The following is a 14,314-nucleotide window of genomic DNA, read 5'->3' on the forward strand; positions in this document are numbered from 1 at the left end:
CCACTGGTCACTTTCCACCTCTGCCCAGTGAAGTGGTTTCAGCAGCATCTTCTCCCCGTGGCCCTCCACACCTGCCTGTCCCTGCTGCCTGCTCCTTAACAGGGGAGGCAGGCTTAAACCTCATACTGCCCAGGAGACATACTAGGGACTGAAATTCATACTAAAGTGCAAATGACTGCCACCAGCATGCATGATGCACGCAAGTCTTGATAGGAGGGTGGCCCAGGGCACTGGGACACAGTGGGAAGGTGTGTCTGGGAGAGGCGATCGGGGCAGAGAAAAGCAGCTGGCCTGGTCAGGGCGAGCGCCGGCTTCGGTGACAGCAAGTGTCTCCTTGGAGGCTTCCACTCACAGCATCATTCAGAGGAAAGTCTCCGCCTAGAGGAGCTGAAGATGCTAAAGGTGCCGATGTCGTGAGGGAGACCAGGAAAGGGGTGGACATCAGGCCCCGTGACCGACGAGGAGGAGGCTGGCGCCCTTGGCATAGCCAGCTGCCAGCATGCTCGCCGGCGGGGGTGCACCAGAGCCTGGGCTGACGGGTGCCATCGAGGGGGAGTGGACGGGCTCCCTCTGTGTGGCCTCAGAGGTGGACCTGGGACTGTGGGTGGACGCAGCTCTGGGCTCTGCCCCACAGAGCTGTGGGCTCTCAGGCCAGTGACATCTGTGAGCCCCGGTCTTCTCTGGCGTGAGTTCTAGAAAGAGGCCGGGCACGGCCAAGGCCACGACAGCCCTGAAGTCAGGCAGGGGCCGAGGCGGGGGGCCGAGGCGTGGGGGCCGGGCCTTCCCACATCCCACAGCAGAGAGGAGGGCGGGGCTTCGTCTGATTTCCCAACAAGGGGAACTAGGGCCAAAGCGGCCGGGAGGACCCGGGCAGAGACCAGCATCAAAGGCAGCGAGACCCAGCACGGGGCCAGGGCCCGTGCTCACCCAACGGGTCACACGGGCACCCAGTGGGTCACACGGGCACCGGGCCCCCGCCCCAGGGGACGCCTGGAATGGGCCACAACGCACAGGTTCTGAAGCACATTTTGGCAGGCAGGGTTGGAGCTGTCACTGTCCCCCCTGCAAGACGGCGGGGGGGCCGCCCTGCCCTCACCTGGGGGAGCAGGGCTGCCTCTTCCTCTGCCCCTTCCCTGGCCTGCTTTTGTCTGGCTGAAAATGGGGTGCTACAGGCCTGGGCTGCAGCCCCTGGCTGAGGCCCCCTCCTGGCCTTCCTTGTCTGGAGTGGTGAGGACCCGAGGGGGGAGACTTGGGGGCATCAGAAGAGGGGTGGCCATGAGGCCTGCTCCGGCTCCAGGCCTCACCCCCTGGTCTTGGCCAGAGGGCCCCCGGGCAGTCAGCCCGCTCACAGGGGCCGCTGGGGTGCGAGGCTCGAGCAGCCGGTGCAGCCAGCGTGCCACAGCCTGGCCTCCCTTCTCGGCCACGCCTCCACTGGCCCCCAGCTGGAAATGCCCACCCAGAGCAGGGCCACCTCCAGCTGAGGGAAGCTGTGTGTGTGTGTGAGGGGGCTTCTGACGTAAAGGTGGGGAGACATCGTTCAAGTAAAGGTGGGGAGACATCGTCCAAGTAAAGGTGGGGAGACATCTCCCGGTGACCAAGTTCTTTGTGGACTGTGGTGTGTCCTTTGTCCGCCTTCGGGTGAGACCCCATCCTGGCCCACGATGCCCACGTGCCAGGTGGACATGGCTGCTTTTTGGCTTTGCTGCTTCTCAAAATGGTCAGTACGTCCAGCAGAGACCATTAGCGCTAGGGACAGGTCCATGAATTAGAGGGACAGCTGTCCCCATGAACAGCGGCTCTGTTCTCAGTAGATGGACCGATGGGGCCATGCAAAGCAAGCGACGACGAAGCATAGCAGGGAAGTGAGGAGCCCGTCCGATGACCGTCGGGCGACGGAACGCTCCGGCCGCGCCTGCCTCCTGGGCCCGTTGGGACAAAAGCTTCTTCCTGAGACGTCCTCCCACAGCTGCGGTGGGGAACGGGGACTTCATGCGTCTCCTGGGGAGTCAGCAAGGACGTCACTGCAGCTCCTCCGCTGTCCGGACAGTCAGCTCGGGCCGTGTGACAAACCCCTCAGACCAGGTGCCTAAACGGCAGACGTCCATCCCTCACGGTTCTGGGCTGCAGCCCTGACAAGGTCTGGCGGGCGTGTTTCTGCCGAGAGCCTCTTCCTGGCTCATGGGCACACGTTCTGTCCTCACGTCGCCTTTTGCCCCCACGTGCGGAGTGACCGACAGGTGTCCTGGCATCTCCCCTCTTCCTGTAAGGCCACCAGTCCTCTGGGACCAGGGCCCTCCTTCCCAGCTCCGCGTGACCCTCATAACCGCCTGAAGACCCTTTTCTAAAGACGTGCGCACCGCGGGTTCAGGCTTCCACGGGTGAAACTTGGGGACACAGCAGCCCACGGCACGTGGGACGACCGAGCGTGGCCATGTCCCGGGGGACGCACGCTCACACACGCGTCCGTGCAGGGGTGTGGGTGTGGGAGGAGGCGAGGGGGCCGCCCTGAGCTCCGGCCGTGGGCAGGTCGCCGGCCTCTCCCTCCCTTTGTTTGTGCCCCGAGAACTACGGCTAGCAGCCCCGACGCCCCGTGGAGCCAAAGTGAGGTGGCACAGGTCCCAGGGCAGGAGTCTAAGCCCCACCCGTCCCCGCAGCTCTGCACCCCGCCCTTGCCGCTGGCTCCCACACGAAACGCGTCGCTTGCGTTTGCCTCCCGGGGTCACTGACACAGCAACAGGGACAGAGCTGGACGCACGAGACACAGAGCGAGGCGGGGGCGTGAGACACGGGGCTGGGCAGGCCATGCGGCGACACAGGCACGAGACATGGACGCCCGGCGCCCGCGGCCACGGCGCGTCTTACCTCGGAAGTAGGGGACGTAATGGTGTCGGAACGCGGACGTAGGGCTTGGGTGTTGGGACAGGGACAGGCAGCTACTGGCACCCACACTCACAGTGCCAGCTGCGGGGCAACAGAGAGCAGGTCAGTCCACGTGCTCGCCCCGGCCGCGGCCACAAAACGTTCCTAGGCCCCGCCTGCTAGGAACGTTTTGCTTCCTCTCTCCAGCAACGCGCCTTTTCGAAGGGGGAGTCGCCACATACGCTTTGGACCAGCCCGCTCCAGGCTCAGAGTGAGGAAGCCCCGCCCTCTGGGGGGCAGGGTGGCGGCCCCCAGGGCTGCTGGGCAGGAGCTGCTGGCCACCTGGGGCCTCCTTGGGATCAAGGACCTAGGTGCAGAGCAGCCGGCCAGGCCAGGGTGTGCGTGGGCTGTCACCCGACGATCGCCCAGCTTCACCAGCTGAGAGTCAGGTCCTGGCTGGCTGGGGTTACCGCCAGGCCCCGAATAGCTCATAGGCTCAGGCCCCAAAGTATGGGGTTCAGGGGAGGGGCCCTCGGAGAGGCCGGCTGCCCTGCACCCTGACTCAACTGCTGCCTGCTCACTCGCTCACTCACTCACTCACTCATTCACTCATTCATTCACTTACTCATTCAACTCATTTCACTCACTCGCTCATTCACTCATTCACTCACTCACTCATTCACTCATTCACTCACTTACTCATTCACTCATTCATTCACTGACTCATTCAACTCATTCACTCACTCGCTCATCCACTCACTCACTTACTCATTCAACTCGCTCATTCACTCACTCGCTCACTCATTGACTTCCTGACCCTCCACCTCGGGCAGGGCGCAGCAGGCACACCGCAGGGGGCCAAGGAAAAGAACTTGGCGGATGAATGAGTTCTGGTTTTTCCACAAAGGCTGCAAAAATAAGCACTGCACCCCGCGAACGCGAAAATGGATCATGCGATGGCCGGCCGATGGGGAAACAGCTCGGCAGACTCCCTCGAAAAGGCAGCGTGCGGGGTCCCTGTCACGCCGAGGGTGACGAGGAGCTTTGGAAGCTAAGGGAGAGCAGTACGCAGCTGGGCGCCAGGCAGGGCATGGGGTGGGGTGCGGAGAGAGGACCGCCCACGGGCTTCCCCCTGCTGGGTGCCACCTGCCAGTGGGCACCCGCCAACTAGCCCAGGGGATGGCTGTCTTCGGGGCCACCAACCCTGCTGCAGGCGAAGCGTCAGTGGATGTTCCGACTCTACTTCTGGGCCACTGGTAGCTCAATTCTAAGTGCTCAGTGCTGCCTGCGTGTGTCACAAGCCGGCCCCGCTCACCGGCAGGTTCACCGGCTGCCTCTGCAGAGAGCCTCCCAGCAGGACGCGAGGGGGCCTGCTCTAGATGTGGCAAACGGACGGGTTCTCGGCCATCCCCTGGCAACCCCACGGCCCGGAAGCCGTTGCAGACGAGAGAGAGATTTGTAAGAGGAAAAGCGAGGGGCGCGGCTTCGTCGGGGGCAGAAGAAGCCCAGGGGCCGAGTACCTGGGCGGCTGTAGTGCTGGGGCGACCGTGAGGTCGGGGTGTGTCGCCCGATGCTGACCGACCCGGTGGAGCTGGGGCTGGAGGTCCGGCACTGCTTGTAGGAGCGGTCGTCCTGGTCCCCCTGGGAGGGACGACAGCTGGTGAGCAGGACGCTGGGAGTGCTGCCCGCCGCCCCCCACCCACGCCCCCCGGCCTCTGTGCCCCTGACCCACCAGGCTGGCTCGACAGGGCCCAAGATGAAACCCCCTGTGCCTGCCGGGGTACACCTGAAGGGCCAGATGGGGCCTGACACTGCCGCAGGCCTGAGCAGGGCCCGGGGGCAGGGTCCCACCCCAAGCCTCCGCCAGCCCCTCCTGGTGGCTGGGGCTCCCCCAGAGGTGGTGGAGGCCCCTGGCCCCACCTACGCCCTTCGGCTCCCCTCCTGCCCAGCACCCAAAGCTCCTTGGAGCACAGTGCGAGAGCTGCTGAGCTTCTGCATTCTCCCCAGCATTGGTGGGGGCTCCTCGGATGTCAGAGGGGCCCCTCCTGGGCCCGGAAGCGCAGTTGAGTCAGACCCACAAGCACTGACAACACACACTCCATTCAAGCAGGGTGGGCGACTGTCCGGAGCGGCCAGAGCAGGCGGCCGGTGGCATGAGATGACATGGCCCGGAGCGGGGGCAGAGCAGGCTGCTGGGCCCAGCACGGCTTAGCACGCTGGCCTGGGTCATGACACGGCCAGCCCGGTGTCCTGCCGTGGGGCGGACACTGAAGCTTTGGCCCTCAGGACTCACGTGGAAGCGAGCAGTGCGAGCTTCGGGCTCTGGCGCTCAGGCTCCATGCTGTCCTGAGCTTACCCGCCACCTCCTGGGGCTCGCTCCTCAGCCACGTCAGCCGGGCCCCTGTCCCCAAGGCTCAGCTCAGGTATCGCACCTGCCACTTCCCACCTGTGCTGCACCGAGTCCTCCGGCCTGTCCCACCCACAGAAACGGCATCCCTCGGGCAGCGCTGCCCTGCTGTCTAGTCCCGTCTCTGGGTGACCTCTGCACAGCCCGCTGGCCAGCTTACAGCCAGCAGGTGTCCTGTCTCCTCGCCTAGCCTGCCCATGGGGTTCGCCGGCCATTTGCACGGTTTGGCTGTCACATTCTAGGACCCGAGGCTCTTAAGCTTGTGCAGACTGGAGCCTGGTGGGCAGTGTCTCTATCGCTGATGAATTTTGAGAAATAGGAAAAAAAGCGAGCTGCGAATTGTAGATGCTGTTTGATCGAGAAATGCTTTCAGAATGCGCTTCTGTGGGGGATCCCATATGTCCCATTTGGAGGCACATGAGGGGGCCCAGGCCACCAAGGCTCCGGGATTTCTCCTCTAAGGAAGCCGTGCCCCAGACCTCGAGAACTCTGCGCCCCAGGTGTCTGCGTTTGCAGGGCTGGCAGAAGCATGCAGGTGAGCTGTGATTATAAAAATAACCAGCACCAAGGAGGGTACCCAAGACAGCACAGCAAGGGCCACGGAGGCCCCGGGGGCACCGGGCGGCAAACAGGGCGGGGGCCGGGCGGGCACGGCTGGGGCGTGGTTACCTCGGTCAGTGCTGGCGAGAGCACCTGGGGGAGCTGTGGACACAGCACAGAGCAGCTGGTCAGCGCACGGGCCCGGACACCGCCATGTGGCGGGCCCTCCGCCCACGAGAGAGGGACCCGTCACGAGACCAAAGCTCTCTTTTTGAAGACATACGGTCAATGGCACCCCAAGAAAGAGGTCTCCAGGATGCTGTTTCGTGCCAGCTCTGGAGCGCATCTCCATCCTGGCCCTCCCTGAGTACCCCACGCTCTCTTGAGAAGACATTTTTGCGAAAAGGAGGGCTGTCGGCTCAGGGTGCGGGGCGGCACCACCCTGTGAGCCCATCGCACTCGGTTTTCTTGAGAAAAGAGAGACAGGCCAGAGAGGGAGGACCTCTGAGCCTTGGGGGTTGGGGTGAGGTCTCCGCCCCCACGGGCATTTGCGTAGGGGCTCTGGCCAGGTCAGTGACTCCTCCGACCCGCTCCCCGTGCCCTCCACCGGAGCTCAGACCAATGCTGGCTGCTGGGCACCTGCCCACCTCAGGCACATGGCGTGGGGGGGAGGGGACATACAGGGCTCCCCTTTCCATCCTGCCCACCAGCTTCTCTCAATGGAACTTGTCACCCAGGACTTTGGGGTCCTATGTGACCCCAGGGCCGGATGCCAATCAGGAGGGGCACCTGCTGGCCTCTGAGCAAGGGAAGCAGGCTCTCGTCACGCTCCCTGCCCTTGTGCTCCACGGCTGTGCCCAGCTGCTGTGAGTGCCACAGCAGGGCCGCCCCCTCAAGCATGGCACCCCTGGAGCCCCGGCCTCACTCCCCAAGAGGCCTTTGGCTGGAGAATCAAACAGCAAGGGCCAGGGACACGTGACTAGGGACAGCATTCTCCTGCCCCAGAGCGCCGAGCCGGGCCACCCGCACACGACAGTGCACATTCGGGGTGACAGCCGGCAGACCTCTCCTGTCCACCCCGGGCACTGTGGCCACACTAAAAGCCCCAAACCAACGCACACCCCACGTGCAGTGGAGAGGGCCACTGTGACCGAGAAGTCAGCAGTCAGGGACATGCCCACGGGGCAAGTCATCTGGGGTTCGCCCAGCTCGAGGAAGTCACAGGACAGAGGGGCAGCTATGGCTGGTGAGGGCAGAGCGAGGCCTGGAACGTTCCGGACAAAGGGAGACGATACATTTCACATAGTATGAAAATCATCCCAAAGCGTCAGAAATGCGGGATTCTCACGCCGTCCGCATCGTTTCCCTAGACGCCAGCACGCTCCAGCTCTGCCCCACAGGGGCCTCTTCCAGGCTGTGCTCGGTGAGCTGCGCGTCACCTCCCAGGGGACAGGCGTCTGGGCAGAGCGCACGGGGAGTTCTTCAAAGAGGTCACCCAAGGGGAGTGGGGTCGGAGAGCCACCGGAGAGCAGTGAGGATGGACGCGGCGGGCCCCGCGCTGTGGGGTCACCCCCCGCCCCGCAAGCCGCCCGAGTTCGCCGCAGGCCCTACCTCGCCGTAGCTCTGCCTGTCCGTGGCCATGCGGCTGATGTAGGGTGAGTAGGAGATCATGTCGGGGCGGTCGATGTTGTAGATGGCCTTGTCCCTGGGGAGAGCGGCCAGGTCCCTGTAGTCCAGCACCTCGTCTCCCAGCTTCGCCTGTGCAGGGAGAGAGCAGAGTGGACACAGTGGGCCAACGCGCAGAGGGCAGGCGCCCCAGCAGCCGTGGGCAGGGGCCGAGTCGGAGCCCGCCCCCACTTCCCACGAGGGAGAAACAGACCCCAGGGCTTGACCCCGGGGTCGGGAGGCCTCACGGTCACGTGGGCCTGGGGCCCGACGCCTGGCCACCACGGCCCTGGCGAGGCGTCTTCTCCGAGCCTGCGCTGCCTCTCTACAAAGTGGGAGAGCATCCCTGTGTCAGAGGCAGGGCCTGCGACTGCCTGCCCTGGTGCCACCACACAGCGACACTCAGTCTGCGACCGGAAAATACATACAGATAGCTCCGCCTGCGTACATGCGAACACACACACACACACGGAAGCACATGAGTACGCACATACATGTGCAAAACACATGAACGTTTATACGCACACTCACACACATATACCCACCCATAAACACCCACTCACACACAAATACACACACATGCGCGCGCACACACCTGCACATTTACACGCAGACACATGAAGGCATCCATACCCACATACACGTACACACGAACTCATACACCTGCACACTCCCCCGCACAGACTCTGGATCAAAGACAGGACCACAATATACAGCAAGCTTAACACGCTGCCTCTAGGACATGTTAGGGCCCCTGTCAATGGCCACACACGGGTCTGCACCGTCGCCCGCAACGCCTGCCCTATCCTGCAAGCCTCTGGTGGCACTGGACGTGGACACGATGTCCTCTCTACAGCATCAGGACAGGTGGCACCCCTCTGTGTGCTTGTGGCCACAGAGCCGGGGAGTCCCCGGGTCACACCCTACGTCTATGTCGAGGGACGGCCCAGAGTCAGCATCCTAACATCCATGACCACCTCCCCAGCAGCAGAGGGTCTGGGCAGCGCTGGCCCCACACCCAAGGGCCTGTGAGGAGGCCCCAGTCCCCTAGGGCACACTCTGCAACGACCCCAGGCCCCCGCCCCCTCCCCACTCTCCATAAAATCATCCGACTTACATAAATCACACGGCTGGGAGACCCTGACGTGCTGGAGGCAGGCACAGAGACGATGCTCTCCGAGGACGCTCTGGTTTCCTGGGACGGGGGACGGGAGGAAACTGAAAACAGGCACGTCGACGGGAAGACCCTTCCAGGGGCAATGTCACAGTCGTACGCCGACAGACAGGCCGGCTCACGGGGTAGGATTTTCCACTGGCAGGTGGAAAGGATCCTTAAGATGGACAGGCAGGCGTGAGCGGACGAAGGGACAGCTGTGAGCAGACAGTGGCACGGGCCGCACGCAGCACGGGGACCCGCCCAGCTCTGATGGCCGCCAAGCTTTCGCGGCACAGAAACGATCTTTCGAAGGACAACAGCAAGCAACATACTTTCAAATGATCCTGTGGGCTCAGTGGCAAAGGCCGCCTCTGTACCCAGAATTTGGCTGCTCACCTAGATTAGCGGGGAGCGTGCGGCAGCCCATCCGACTGGCCTGGGCCCTGAGCTCAGACGTCGGGATGGTCTCGTGACCCTAAACACTGCTCTCCGACCCTCACATCCCTCTGGCCCCCCACACCTTTCTCAGCCCCGGCCAGCACTGGCAACACCCCTGCGTTTGGCCCTGTGGTCCCCATGTGTCTTAGAAACAGCCCTCCCGAGGACACCGCTGACCAGTCATTACTGGGCCCTCGCTCTTGGCCGGGGGCGTCTTCGTGGCTGTCACATGTGTAACCTTCTCCTCGAGGGCCCACAGCTGTGTGGAACCACTCCCACCCCGTCCCTGACCATATCTCCTGCACCCCCGAGGTGATGGTCCCTCCGCAGCCCCGGGCCAGGCCCGCCCATCTGTGTGTGGACACTCGGCTTCTCCAGCGCCCAGCGTACTCACTGCACCTGTGTCTGTCCACCTGCAGGCCATGACCTGGCAGCTCCACACCCCTCTTCCGGTCCAGCCCTGCCAGCTTTCCCACGCCCCCACCTGCCTCACCTAAATAGAGCCACCTCCATAACGGCGTCCCCAGACCAGGCTCGGCCTCCTGTCCCCACGCCACCCACGCTGCCTCTCCTATTTCCCTGCCCGGCCCCCTCGGAGGTCTGCACGCGCTGCAGGGGTGCCAGAAGCCCGAGAGGGGCCATGTTATGGGCTGAATTGTGTCCCCCCAAACTCAAGTCGAAGTCCTAACCCCTAGGACCCCAGAAGGTGACTGTATTTGGAGATGGGGCCTAGACGTAATTAAGTTCGAACGGGGTCTTTAGGGTGGACCCTGACCCGGTGTGACTGGTGTCCTGGGAAGAGATGAGGACACAGACGCACAGAGGGAGGACCACGCGGGGCACAGACAGAGGACGGCCGTCTACACGCCAAGCACAGGGCCCTCGGGAGGAGCCGCCGCCCACGCCTGCGCCTCGGGCTCCTGCCTCCAGGGCCCTGAGGAACGTCTCCGCCGCCGTTTAAGCCCCTGGTCTGTGGCACTTTGGTAGCCCCAGGACACCGGGGTCCAGTGTCCGACTCAGGCTGTGGAGCCCTCCCCTCCCTGAGGGAGCCGCCCAGCTCCTCCCACACTCAGCAGGACACCGACGAGGACTGGACAACAGCGGGACCAGAGGTCAGGCCACCCGCACGCACCTGGAAGGCACAGGGGGCGGCGCCTCGGCAAGCCTGGGTCTGCATCTAGAGGGGAGAGAACCGGAGTGGACGTGACGCTTGCTGGCCGCGCCCTCGCGGGCCGGAGAGGGCTAGTGACCGCCCGAGGTCACGCGGCTGGGCAGAGGCCGAGCAGGGGTCCGCCGGCAGGGAGGAAACTGGCTCCCAGGGTCCCTGGGGTCCCCTGGGGCCTGGCACGGAGGGACACTTGTTGAATGACCGCTGAGCACACTCCCGAGACGGGCGAGCTGGTGCCCACTGGGTTACTAGGTGACAGGGTTACCGCCTACACCCGGGGCGCTGGTTCCAGGGTTAGCGGGGCCCACACCAGCTCTGCGGCTCTGCAGGCTGCCGGTCCCCTGGAGCCAACATGCCGAGCTGCCCGGAGCTGGCCGGAGCTGGCCGGTTCATGCTCGCTAACTGGCTCTCACGATATGAACAGCGCAGAAAAGCACAGCTCTCCCTTCCTGCCACCCAGTCCTGAGTGGCCGCTGGCCAGGGGCGCTATCGCCAAGGGACCCAGGTGCCCAGGGAGAAGCGTGTGCACTTGCCCTGCCCCCCTCACTGCCCAGCCCCACCCCGCGGGCTCAGGCCTCGAGGTAATTCTCATGGGGGCGGGGCAGGGCTGGGACAAGGGGAGGGTGAAACGGGGACCGGCGGGGACCGGGCCTCCGTGAGGGTGGGGTGATGCCTGGCTCGTCTCTGAGGCCGGTGACACAGGAGCCGTTTGCAGAGTGAATCGGCCTTGTGGGAGGACGGGCAGCGGCAGCGTGCCACCACGTGCTGCGACCCCGACCATGAACACCACGAGCTGTGCCCGTCGGCTCCGGGACCGCAGATGGCACAGTAACGTCCCCAGCGATGTCCACGTCCTAGTCCCCAAACCCGTGAATGTCACCCTGTCACCGTGTGCAGCCAAAGGGACTCTGATGGGGCAGGTCATCCTAGATGCTCCGTGGCCCCACGTGACCACAGGCCCTCACGGGTGGACAGAGGTCCGAGCACGTGGGGGTGACAGGACACGGCCGGCGGAAAGCCCGACCTGCGAGCTGCCGGGCGACCCCCTGCGGTTTCTAGGCCTCCACGTTTGTGGTGACTTCTTAGAGCCGCCACAGGAAACGAATACGGTCACCAGCTTCCTCCCGCAGCTCCCCGGCTCTGCGCCCGGAGCTGGGAGGACGGCCATCGCGTGGCTCTGTCCCCATCCTCGCTTCCTACTGCGCTGGGAGACGGGCACGGTCCGGGCACATATTCAGCTGTCCGTGTCCTACGTCCCCTGGCAGTGGGGAGCACAGGGCCTGGCCAAGGGGAGGCGGCAGTGACCCCCCAGACTGAGGAACGGGTGGGAGGGAAGAGGCAGGTAGGCTGCTCTCGTCCCCAATCCCCCTGTAATTTGAGTCACAGTTCCGGTGATTCAGCCAAAATGGTGGGAGTGTCACCTGTGGCACCTGGGAAGCAGGGGGCCCGGCCCCTACAGTCTCCTGGGTCCGCCCCCAGGCCGTAGGGCTTCCTGTGTCCCTCGTTTCCAGCCCCGCTGCCATCAGCTCCTCAGCTCACTCTGAGGCTCTCTAGCTCTCAGCCTAGAATGTGCCACCAGAGTCTGACAGGACACGTGCCGTGAAGAGGAGCAGACCCGGGGGCTGGCCCAAGCAGGCCGCCAGCCCCGGGGTCCAGCGGCCACGGGCCGGCCCTAGTGCCCCTCGCTGGGGGCACTGGCCCCTTCCCTCCAGCCCCTGTGGCTGCCTTGACCCCGGGCAAGGACCCCTGGTCCTCCTGCCCCTCGAGGGAACCCCACCCTCTCTCCACGCCTGAGGCCGGAGGCTTAAGCAGCGGTCACACGGAGGGCTGTGCCCAGCTGCCTAATTCAGGGGTCGCAGCTCGTCGGGAAGGAAAGGTGATCGTGGGAATCCAGATTGTGTCAGAGGCCCACCCTGGCACTTTGAGTAGGACCCTGAGCAAAGCATCGGGCTCCATTCCTAAATCTGGAAGAGCAAGGTCATGGGTGCCCGTGCCGAGGTGGGACAGAGACACTCGGTGACTCCCAGCTCGGCCTCGTGTCCACGAAAAGGGGCTGAGGAGCCACATGGCTGACACTTGAGGCTGTCGGGGGCGGGGGGAGGGGGGCTGAGGACACAGAGAGGAGGCGCCTGTCCTCGGCGGAGCCCTCCCGCCCCGGCCCAGGGCCCCCTTCCCCGGGCCCCGGCGGCGTGCTGGGTGCGCCCGTGCCGGTCGGCCTGCGGAAGCCGCTCAGTATCCCCCTGACCGCACGCGGCCGCACACGGGCGGTGGAGACCGCGTCTGAGAAATCCGGACCCGCCAACCTTGTTTCTGTCTTCAGTCCTGGCTGCTTGTCGACACGCCGGGTGCCAGATGGAGGAGCCTGGGGGGGCAGATTCCCAAGAGGGAATTGGTTAGTGTCATTTTCCGGAGTGAAAGGCGGGGCCCCGAGGCAGTCGGGAGCGGGGAGTGGCGGTTCTCTCGTGGGTGCACCCTCGCCGCCTGTGAGGAGCCCGTGGCGCCTCTGTGTGGCTGTGTGGCGTCGGCCCCGGGCCTGGGGCCCGCAGCGGGCGTCCTGGAAGGACTCTGTGGACGAGGCAGGTGGTGGGGGGGAGGGTGCCTGTCTCATCGCCCTCAAAGGCCGTGGGGCTCACCGGGCCCCAGGCACTTCAGAGCCTCTACTGGACGAGATCTGTCTGTCAAATGACAGCTGCATGGAGCCCCAGCGCCTAGGTAGGCCAGGCAGAGGGTCTCGGCTGCCCAGGCAGGGTGGGAGTGGAGCCTGCAGAGAGGCCGCTGGCCCGGGGACTCTGGCGCCCCACAGTGGGCAGCGTGAATGCTTCCAACCCAGTCGGACCCCTCATCCGACCGCCTGGAAAACCCGAGGCCGGGAGAGGGGATGGGGCTGGCGTCGGCTCCCACACCCCACAGAAAGCCAGGGCAAGCCTGCTTTAGAGTGGGGTGCCGGCCTCAGCCCGGAGCCCTGAAGGGCGTCTTTGTCCCCTGGGCCTGGGGCCCCCGTGACAGCATGCTCGTCCCCGCTGCTGCCGTCCCATTGTGCTGGGCACCAGGACGGCTGAAAGCACTATTCATGGTGGGGGCGGATGCCTGGGGCGGGGGCGCCCCTCCCCGCCCAGACTTCCCAGCACCGCTGGGAGGGGCCGAAGGACACCGTTCATGGGCTCTCCAGTGGAGACTCCAGGACAAGGGGGGAGCCGGGGACGACGCCGTCCCGGCTGACATCACCCCATGAGGTTCAGCCTCGGAAAGGGAGGCCTGTCTGGCACACAGCCCCAGACGACGCTGCACGAGGTCACTAAATGGCCCATCTGTGGGCCAGTGTGTGGCTCTCCCCCGTGTCTCGTCCCGCTCGGCTTGCCTCTGGGGGTCACTGGGGCCAGAGGAATCATTGAAATGAAACTGGCTAAAGAGATGGCTCTCACTATCAAACCCATCCTCGCCGGGGTCCTCGTGGGGAGGGTCCCAGCGTCGTCCAGTAGGCCATCACCAGGGCCATGGGCTCTGCCTCTCACCATCACTCTGCCTCCCGGGGCCTGCTCGGGAAAGCCTGCTCGGCCCGGCTCCCCCAGCTCCCCGCTGCACGGCGGGGCTTCCTCACCGGCAGATGACACATGCGACCCCCAGCTCACACCCCGAGATGCTGCCCTTGGCCGAGGGGTCTGCATTCTCACCTTGAAGGTACATCTCCTCGCCTTCTGCAAACATCCGGCCACATCTGACACATACCGCACACAGCGGGTGGTAGTGCTTCTCCCCGGCCTGCACGGACAGAGAGAGCGGAGGGGTCTCTACCAGGGACAGCACGGCCAGGTGGGGTGCGTGGGGTGCTGGGAGGCATGCTCCCTGGCAGAGAGGCCACGGAGCCCGGATGCAGTGGGTGCCCAGGGTGCCGTGTGTGAAGGCTGGCTCTGCCCGCTGGGGGCCACGTCTGGGAGCAGAGACCCAGCCACACCACGCAGCCTTCAGGAGCAGGTGTGTCACCAGCTCCTGGGCTCAGAGGATGATGGGCCTGCCTCCCGCCGTGTGGCAGAGGGGGGCCAGGTCCCATTCATCTCTGTATCTGGGGGGGGTGGGCAGGATG

At 64.8% G+C, this 14,314-nt stretch overlaps 1 protein-coding gene across 2 annotated transcripts in view; it reads right to left on the reverse strand.

The window, feature by feature from the left end:
* The window catches only part of ABLIM2 (actin binding LIM protein family member 2), a 48,421-nt gene extending 34,380 nt beyond the window's left edge, over positions 1-14,041 (reverse strand). For both annotated transcript variants that reach the window (XM_039838038.1, XM_039838039.1), the window contains exons 1-7: positions 13,905-14,041; positions 12,537-12,595; positions 10,198-10,242; positions 8,589-8,666; positions 7,418-7,564; positions 4,380-4,500; positions 2,863-2,961 (exon numbers count right to left, since the gene is read on the reverse strand). In XM_039838038.1, coding sequence (XP_039693972.1) covers positions 2,863-2,961; positions 4,380-4,500; positions 7,418-7,564; positions 8,589-8,666; positions 10,198-10,242; positions 12,537-12,595; positions 13,905-13,938 — 583 coding nt within the window. In that variant the 5' untranslated portion in view covers positions 13,939-14,041. The remainder of the gene's footprint in view (positions 1-2,862; positions 2,962-4,379; positions 4,501-7,417; positions 7,565-8,588; positions 8,667-10,197; positions 10,243-12,536; positions 12,596-13,904) is intronic.
* Positions 14,042-14,314: the final 273 nt, after the last annotated feature.

This window comes from Pteropus medius, unplaced genomic scaffold (genome assembly GCF_902729225.1).
Source record: "Pteropus medius unplaced genomic scaffold, Ma_sr-lr_union100, whole genome shotgun sequence".
In the NCBI taxonomy this organism is placed as follows: domain Eukaryota; kingdom Metazoa; phylum Chordata; class Mammalia; order Chiroptera; family Pteropodidae; genus Pteropus; species Pteropus medius.